The 8611-nt window shown below is 34.4% G+C and overlaps 1 protein-coding gene across 4 annotated transcripts; it reads left to right on the forward strand.

Moving 5' to 3' along the window:
• Window positions 1-17: 17 nt before the first annotated feature.
• Window positions 18-8460, forward strand: LOC124953962 (protein PTHB1). 4 transcript variants are annotated; one of them, XR_007102389.1, is made up of 13 exons: window positions 18-393; window positions 522-610; window positions 1888-2152; window positions 2640-2902; window positions 3313-3443; window positions 4245-4422; window positions 4661-4909; window positions 5024-5263; window positions 5425-5711; window positions 6075-6245; window positions 6556-6704; window positions 7228-7365; window positions 8090-8229. XR_007102389.1 is itself a non-coding variant. In XM_047506088.1 (12 exons), the coding sequence occupies exons 1-12, from the start codon at window positions 119-121 to the stop codon at window positions 8318-8320; spliced, it is 2517 nt and encodes an 838-aa protein (XP_047362044.1). In that variant the 5' UTR covers window positions 19-118; the 3' UTR covers window positions 8321-8459. The 4 variants fall into 4 exon arrangements, 3 of the variants coding, with proteins under 3 accessions (XP_047362045.1, XP_047362044.1, XP_047362046.1); XM_047506088.1 differs by lacking the exon at window positions 6556-6704 and having other exon boundaries at window positions 19-393; window positions 8090-8459; XM_047506089.1 differs by lacking the exons at window positions 5024-5263; window positions 6556-6704 and having other exon boundaries at window positions 4661-4837; window positions 8090-8460.
• The last annotated feature ends 151 nt before the right edge of the window (window positions 8461-8611 follow it).

Below are 8611 nucleotides of genomic sequence, written 5' to 3' on the forward strand. Positions count from 1 at the left end.
CCGTCATAGCAACGTAGTTCGTAGTAGTCCAAAGTAAAAGTAAGATTTCGTTGTATCGTATATTAATGTTGTATCGTACGCGTGACTTTTGTTATCGAACGATTGAAAATTAAATAAAATGTCATTATTTAAAACGAAAGAATGGTGGAGAACGAAATGTGGATCAAACGAAACGTTCGATCGATCGAGTCTCCTTGTGGTTTCTTTATTTGAAGACGACAAAAAGGATTGCGTTGTAATTGGCAGTCATCAAGGATATTTAAGGATATATAATTTATCATCTCAATGGCAGGACGAAACAAAATCTTCGACGGGTTACAAATCTATCGATCTTATGATCGAAACAAAACTCGGTGATTGTATCGTCGACATAAAGGCGGGAAAATTAGTATCGTGAGTGTTACACCGTTAACCGTTTTACAATCACGTGACTTACCTTTCCACAATTTTTTTTTTTTTTTTTTAAATTGTTTCGATTTGTTAGTCAGACATGTTTTATAATTCAAAAAATATCGTTTCAGTGGTTCCCAAGATACTCGTCTGGCAGTATTAACATCGAGCAAGCTCATAGTTTACACGGTTACATTGACAAAGGGATCTATCGAACATGGTTAGTATAAAAATCAACGATTACGCAAAAATATTCAATTGATTTTCAATGTTTTTACATGTACGTTTCTTGACATCCATTCGTTTAATGGCCTCTTCAAGATCGATAGGGAAATCTTTAGACGATGTCGTTATTGAATCGAAAGTTATTTCTTATGGATAATTAATAAAAATCTTAGCTCTCAAAAGATTTGCCGGAGGCTGTTGTGCTCGTGTATTTCGTAACTGCATTATATGCTGAAAGCGTGCACAGGTAGCGATCGCATCTCTTGGAACGTGTATGTATGTATCTGTGTATGTATATATACATATATTGTATATGTATGTATGTATATATATATATATATATATGTATACAAATGTATGTAGGTTGGCGGCATCTCTTCCTCTATGTATTTGTGTGTGGCCTGTGTATACTTAGATTCTGTTATAAGTTTTATTTGAAATGCCTTAAGGCTGCTTTCACGAGTATGCCTGGAGCTATGTAATATCGTTAAATTCAATGGTCAGTCGTTATTCTAGGATAATTCGGCGTAATAAAAGCATAGACTTTGTGTCGTCATTTTTTTTTTCCTGCGCGATTCATATAGCGCGCCTTTTCAATATGGCGATGGCGTCGATGGCGCGTTAGATATAAATTATTACTGTTACGTATTTATGTAAATAAACGTAGATACGTAGAGATATCTATATATACACATACATACATACGTATATACATATGTATATATATATATATATATATACATATATATACGCATAACGATTTTATTTCATTGATCGTACGATATTGTCATTCCTTCTCTCTTTACCGTCCCTGTTCTCGCGCGTTAAGGTATAACGATCTCGTAAAACGTGCACCCGAAGTACAAATATACACGCAAATGCGGCCGCAATGAATCCGCTTGACCTATATAACAGACAGGAATCACGTTTGTTCGTTTTCTTGACTCCTTCTTCTTCTTCTTCTTCTTCTGCTTTTTCTGCTGGTTGTTTAGTGAATGTGTCGACGAGTAAAATCTTTTAATGAGTATCAAGGAGTCATTGAGGACGATACAAATAATATATTATGATGATTGCTTTTCTTATCTTTCTTAATATTTCTTAACGAAGATTATTCTTGTTATTCTTTTTATTATTATTACTATTATTATTATTACTATTATTATTATTATTATTATTTTTCTTTTTTTTTTTTTTCCTTTTTTTTAACTATAAGTATTTCATTCATCGTCTTATAATTCATTTATATTACATATATTTCTATTTATTTTCTAGGAGATCAATGTAATCTGGAAATTGCTTACGAACACAGATTACCACGCTTTCCAGCATCCCTCGTAGTTGGTCCATTCGGTGGTGTACGTGGCAGAGACTTCTTATGCGTTCAATGCTTGGACGGAACTTTATTCTTTTACGAGCAAGAAGCTTATGCCTTCAGTCAACTTCTAAGGAATCGTCTGTTGCCCGAACCGATCGTTTACATTTCGCGGAACGACGTCTTCGTCACTTCGAATTGCTCGTGGATCCTCGAATGCTACAGGCATGTACTTATATACATAGGTATCTCTTGCTTACGCTTCCAGGTAACTCACCTGACGATGATGGGAGCCCATTGTTTTTCTCTGTCTCTCTTTTTCTCTCTCTCTCTTTCTCTCTTTCTCTTTCTCTGTCTTGCTTTCTTTCTTTCTTTCTTTCTTTCTTTCTTTCTTTTTTTCTCGTGTGCTCTTTGAATTCAAGTACACGTCACACTCGAGTACATATACTTGGAATTTGCCTTTCTCCATCCTATTCAACAAAATTGTTAACAATTATTTACCTTTTACTTGACCTCTCTTTTTTGTCTGCAAATAATTTCCCCTCCCCCACCCCCACCCCGCCCGCCGAAAAAAAAAGAGAGAAAAAATGAAGGATTTACGAAAACGAAAAAAAGAAAAGAAAATTTGTTAACTTTTTGCTAATGTTATTTCGTATTCGTTTTCTACTTTCATTTTATATCAAAAATTAATTATAACGTGAATGTTCTTTAGGTATCAAAATATAGCAGAGTTTGGAAGAAATCAAAAGGATGGAGAAACGAAGAACGAAGCGACGAAGAGCTTGGAACCAGAATGGAGTTACAACATAGGAGAGGCTGTAGTCGATATCGGTGCTGTTACCTTGAGCAGTTTCGAGATCGGGATCGTCGTTCTCGGGGAGAAAAATCTTTACTGCTTCAAGGACACTGGTGCTTCGTTAAAGTACACAAAAAGGCTCGACTACAAAGCACTTTGTTTTCACGCTTACGTCATAGGTAAATCATAATTTTCATAAGAAACAAAGAATGAAAAAAAGAAAGAAGGAAAGAACGAAAGAGGAGAGAGAGAGAGAGAGAGAGAGAGAGAGAGAGAGAGAGAGAGAGAGAGAGAGAGAGGAGAGAGGAAAAAATAAAAGGAAAGAAATAAAATATGAAATAAGTCGAATCAAATGTAAATTAACAAAAATTGTCTTCTAATAATATATTTTAAATGAAAGTGATCAATGACTGGTGAGCAGCGTAATTTAGAAAATAAACTAAATTAAACTGAACTAAACTAAACCAAACTAAACCAAAGTAAAGTGAAATAAAATGAAATAAAATAAAATACGCGTTCACTAGGTAAGGTATGTAAAGTAAATGCTAATGATACTTAAAGGAAAACAAAATTTTTCTTTCATGCGCAGAACCGGATGGGAAACTGATGGTGTTCGTAATTGCCGATACAAGCACCTTGATGATTTACGAGGGTACAACTCTCAAGTGGTCGGCACAGCTACCGTTCGTTCCGGTAGCCGTAACTAGAGCACATTTTCAGGTAAAATCATTGCGTTTTATATGTTATGTCGTATCGACATAACGCGATATCTGATCACTTGTAAGAGCATCATTTCTACATTAGCTCCGAAGGATCATTAATCTTTTCTGACGAGGAAAGAGATCTGACGATAGAAAGAGAACGATAGAAGAAGAAAAAGAAAAAAAGAAAAAAGAACATTGAAAGTGAAGAGGGATACTTGGGGACGGGGAGACGGGGGGTGGTGCTGGAGGGGGAACGGTGAAAAAGAGAAAAAGAAAAAGAAAACGAAGCAAAAAAAAAAAGGAAAAAAGGAGGAAAAATAACGAAAGATAGGAAGAGGCAAGAGGTGGTGTACTGGGAAGGACGAGAAGCCGGTAATTATCGTCCTGCCTGTTCTTTTATCTTATCGCTATGCGCAGCAGCGTCCAGCAAGGTTGCCATTGTTGTCTTTCCGGAGGACAGAGAGTGCGAACTGCTGGCTAATTGCTTTAATACCGAGAACTGATTCGATAATCAGACTTATTATCACCCTCGTACACAGGCTACATATATTCTCAAGATTAATCGAATCAAATGCACAACGAAAAGGGAAAAAAAAAAGAAAATAAAAAGGAATGCAAGAGGAAGGGGTTTGGCAAAAAAAAAAAAGAAAAAAAAAAAAAAAGAAAAGAAAATCGGAAGTAGGGCTAATTCTCAAATATGTACCTTAATAAAATTTCGAACAGGAATCAGATCTTGACCTTGAGATCCTTTGAACTTACGTGGATGATATGTTTAAGAGATGATTGAAGGAAATTTGTAATGTATTTTATTTTTTAGTATCTGGATGGTTTAATCGTTATACTCTCGGAGGAAGGACAATTGGAGGCCTGTTATTTAGGATCGGAACCTTCTCTTTTCATAGCACCGGCTGTTCATCGACGTGGATTTGATTATATAGCTGCGGAAGAGGAATTGTTAGAATTACGTAGAAAATTGAAGGAGATGAAACTTTCGGGTAAAAATTAGATTCTTTTTTAAAAGATTATTTATCAGAAAATTATAAAATTTAACATATACATATATATATATATAAAAAATCGATCTTCATCCGTTAAGAATATTTATAAAAAAAAAAAAAAAAAAAAAAAAGAAAAAAAGAAAAAGAAAAAAATATTATTGGATATATCGAAGGGCATATATCATTACTTTTGTGAATAAACGTAATCGCAATTGGATATCTCGTTTGAATATAGGCGATCAACTTGCGGTAACACCTGTAACGGATATGGAATTGCTCGTTAACGTCAACATTTCTCCCGATCTGGAACCTTGTCCTTTCGTTGATAAAGAATCGAAGGAGGATCAAGAGATACGACAATTGTCTATGTGCAGGGCAACCATAGAATTGTCATCTTACACAACACTTTACGGTGTGCAAGTTTGCATCGACGTGTCGAAACCATTCGTCTCTACGATCACTTATCGTGTCATTCAAAATCTCTGTGAGTCTTGAAAAAAAACTTTCGAACGGTTTAGTACATTTTAACAGGGAGTTTTTCTTTTCAACGACGTGCTATTTTTTCCTTTTTTTTTTTTTTTCTTTTCTTTTTTTTTAGGCGAAAAACACGTCGTTCAAACGTTGATTTATCCAAATGGAAATTTACCTATTATGTCATCCGAAGTTAAAATCACTGCTACGTACGAGAACGATCGTGGGAATTTTCGAATAATACAAAAGACGACGGAGTTGCCCTTAAAATTGATGTTGAGAGCTTGCCCGCCCGAAAACACATCGACCTTCACCGTTATCATAAAGTGCAATGAGTCGCTCGTAGGATTCAATCAGCTCTTTCCGGGTAATTTATTCAAATTAATCGTTTAACATGATCAAGCAAAGCTTCTACGTGTTCCGTAACGAAAGGACAGAGAGACGACATCTTTCTTTTCTTTCTTTCTTTTTATTCATCTTTTTTTTTTTGTTTCTTCTATTCGCATAAAAAATATATTTCCTCTTTAGAATTTAGCGTAGATCATCTTCGAAAACAGAATTGGAATATGTTGGGTCTACAGCACATTCAAACTGGACACGTAGTGACAATAGTTTCCGGTAGTACAAGCAACCGATATCGAGTGCAGTCGAACGACGGTCTATCGATGTCCTTGGTGGTGCAGCAGCTGGTTAACAGGCTCAAGGACAAGTCGACAGGAAGGCTCGCAGCATCCATAAGCCAGCATCACGTGCAACTGGTGCACGTGCAGATGGAACTTCACTTTCTATGTCGGCAGGAAGTTGATCGAATAAACGTATGTCGTTTTGATAAACTAATGTCTTATCAAATTGTTAAATGATCTCATCTTTTGCCTTTACGTGATAAATTTTGTTCCTTGGTAATTCAATCTGACAAAAGTATATATGTAAGATAAAAGTGGACAACGAGATGATTACGAAAGTCTTTTAATTGCATTGGAATAAGATACATGTGAGATTTAATGATCATTGTCATAATCATTTAAACATATGTAGACACTTTTTGCTAACATAAGATTTGTTCCCCTTTGGGTTTTTATTCTTCATTCTTTTTTCCTGTTTTTTTTTCTTTTTATTATTTTTTTTATTTATTTATTTATTTTTTTATTTTTTTATTTTTTTTTTTTTAATGAATGTAGACCGAACTAGCTTTGCTGATGACCCAGTTAAGAAATATCGAAAAAAGGATGTTAAGAGCTGCGAGAGAGAGGAACAGCCGATCTTTAAACGCTACAGGGTTATCCTTCCTCTTAAGCTCGACGTATAATGCGATCTCCGGACTTCTTGATGATCTTGCGGCGGCTCAAATGGTAAATATTGTCTTCCCTTATTACTTTCATATGGTCCTTCATAATTTACTGCACTACAAACGTTAACTCTTCAAATAGGGAATTTTTTTCTTTTTTTTTTTTTTTTAAATTTCATGTTGATCATACTTGATTTAAACCCGTTTCACAATATTCATCCTATACAATAGGATATATACTAAACGACCTTCGTTTTCTCAGAAAATTTCTCTCTGTCTCTTTGTATCTTTCTCTCTCTCTCTCTCTCTCCCTTTCCCTTTCTCTCTTTTTCTGTCTCTTTATCTTTATCTCTTTCTCTTTTTCTTTTTCTCAGACCATCCCGAATCCCAGACATTCCAATAGCAAAAGCAGCGATTCATTTAACAATATCCAGCACTTTAGAGGGAGGTCGTTAAGACTTTCGTTATCTGCATATCTTTCGATCTTACCTGAAGCCGATATCGCGGGTGCACGAATCGAGCGGTAATTGCCTACTATAGTGAAACCCCAGTGGTACTTATTTACCCAAGTGCTTTGGTATCCTACAGTAAGAGCAATCGAACAATCTACTTCGTGCTGCACGTAGGAGCTACGTTGTAAAGATCCAAGAAGAGATTCAATATCTATCGGAGAGGATCCAAGTATAATTTCTACTCTCTTAACTGTCTCTGTCCAGAGACATTTTCAACAGGCATTATCATTGCTTCTTAGAAACTAAATGAAATAATATACATATGCAGTATGACGCATGTATCATAGATACGTTAGATTATTATTAGTCATATTTAAGATGACACATAATCTTTTTTCTTTCCTTTTTATATTCTATGCTGAGTAATATATTATTACCAGATGGATTGCCCAATCAAAATTTTTATATCATTAGGATTCAGATAAATTCTATGAATCTAAGTACATCGCAACAACAATAACAACAACAATAACAACAAAAAAGTATCGTATGATTGCAGTGATTATGACAGCGTGTGCTATCCGGATGTTGCAGAAACGAGAGCATGCCAGGCATGGTTTGCACTGCGCGCTGAGGTTGCTGCTCCTGCTCTTGCGGCTTAACGTAAATAACGATAAGTATACGATTCTGGAGTCGGCGATCGGATTCGAGGCACAGCTGCGTGACGAAGTCGTAAGTGTATACGGATGTGTGTGTATATATATATATATATATATATATATATATATATATATATATATATATATATATATATATAGTGCTTCTCTCCAAAAAGTATGTTTATACTGTCGGAAATTTAATCACTTTTTTATCATCATAAATATCATACTTGTATTTCTATTTATGACTTTAGGATAGTTTGTTTATTTTATAACGAGTTATAGTAGGCGTACTCTTTTTGTATTTATTATAGATACGTATACATATGTACGTATGTGTTTATACGGCGGAGCGAACCAGATGTTTATTGAAAGCAAAGAATGTACATAAAAACGATTTTACTGTTAAAAAATTCTCGCACAATTAGCGATTGGTTGATAATGGCGTTATATTGTGTATACATATGTACTACGTATGTAGGTAGTACTTGATCTCGTACACGTTCTTAATCTCAGTTATAAGCTCTTGGACATTCTCCGGCTACGTACGTGTTATCGCATACAATGTCGACCGATAAGTCACGGGAAAAGGTGCCGCTCTGTTAGTATAAACACATCTAACCAATATAAATATTTGAAGTTGTTCGTTATTCGATCATGAGTTTGTACAGATTATCAATTACGTCGCAATAATTTTGCACAATTTAATTGTATTAAAATGATCAATCTAATTATTATTAATATATATATATATATATATATATATATATATATATATATACATATTGATATCTTAGAATTGGGAAGAAGTTGCGGATGCTGGTTTAGCTGTTTTCTTAAGATCTGTCTCGAAGAAACAAACCAACAATACGGAGAACAAATCATTTTCATGGAATAAATTCACGTCGATGAAAGATATAGCCAAATTGAAGAAACGTTTGACACATGCCGTGGAACGATTGGATGATTGTAAAGAGTCCGGTATCGATGAGAACGAAACTGAAAGTGGTAACTTCAATTTCTTATAACGACATCATTGAAATTCGATTTGACGTTTAGGAGAGAAAATAAGAAAAAAGAAAAAAGAAAAAAAAAAAAAAAGAGAAAAATATCAGAAGAAAAGCAATAAAAAAGAAAAAAAAAAGAAAAAAAAAATAAAAAAAGAAAAAAAAGAAGAGAAACAAGAAAAGAAGAAGAAAAGAGGAAAACGAAGGAAAGACGATAATGAGATAAGATCAAATAAAAAAAAAAAATATATATATATATATAAAGAACCAATGGGAGAAAAGAGAAATAAAATATAAAAGAGAGAGAGAGAG

Source organism: Vespa velutina, chromosome 13 (assembly GCF_912470025.1).
Source record: "Vespa velutina chromosome 13, iVesVel2.1, whole genome shotgun sequence".
In the NCBI taxonomy this organism is placed as follows: domain Eukaryota; kingdom Metazoa; phylum Arthropoda; class Insecta; order Hymenoptera; family Vespidae; genus Vespa; species Vespa velutina.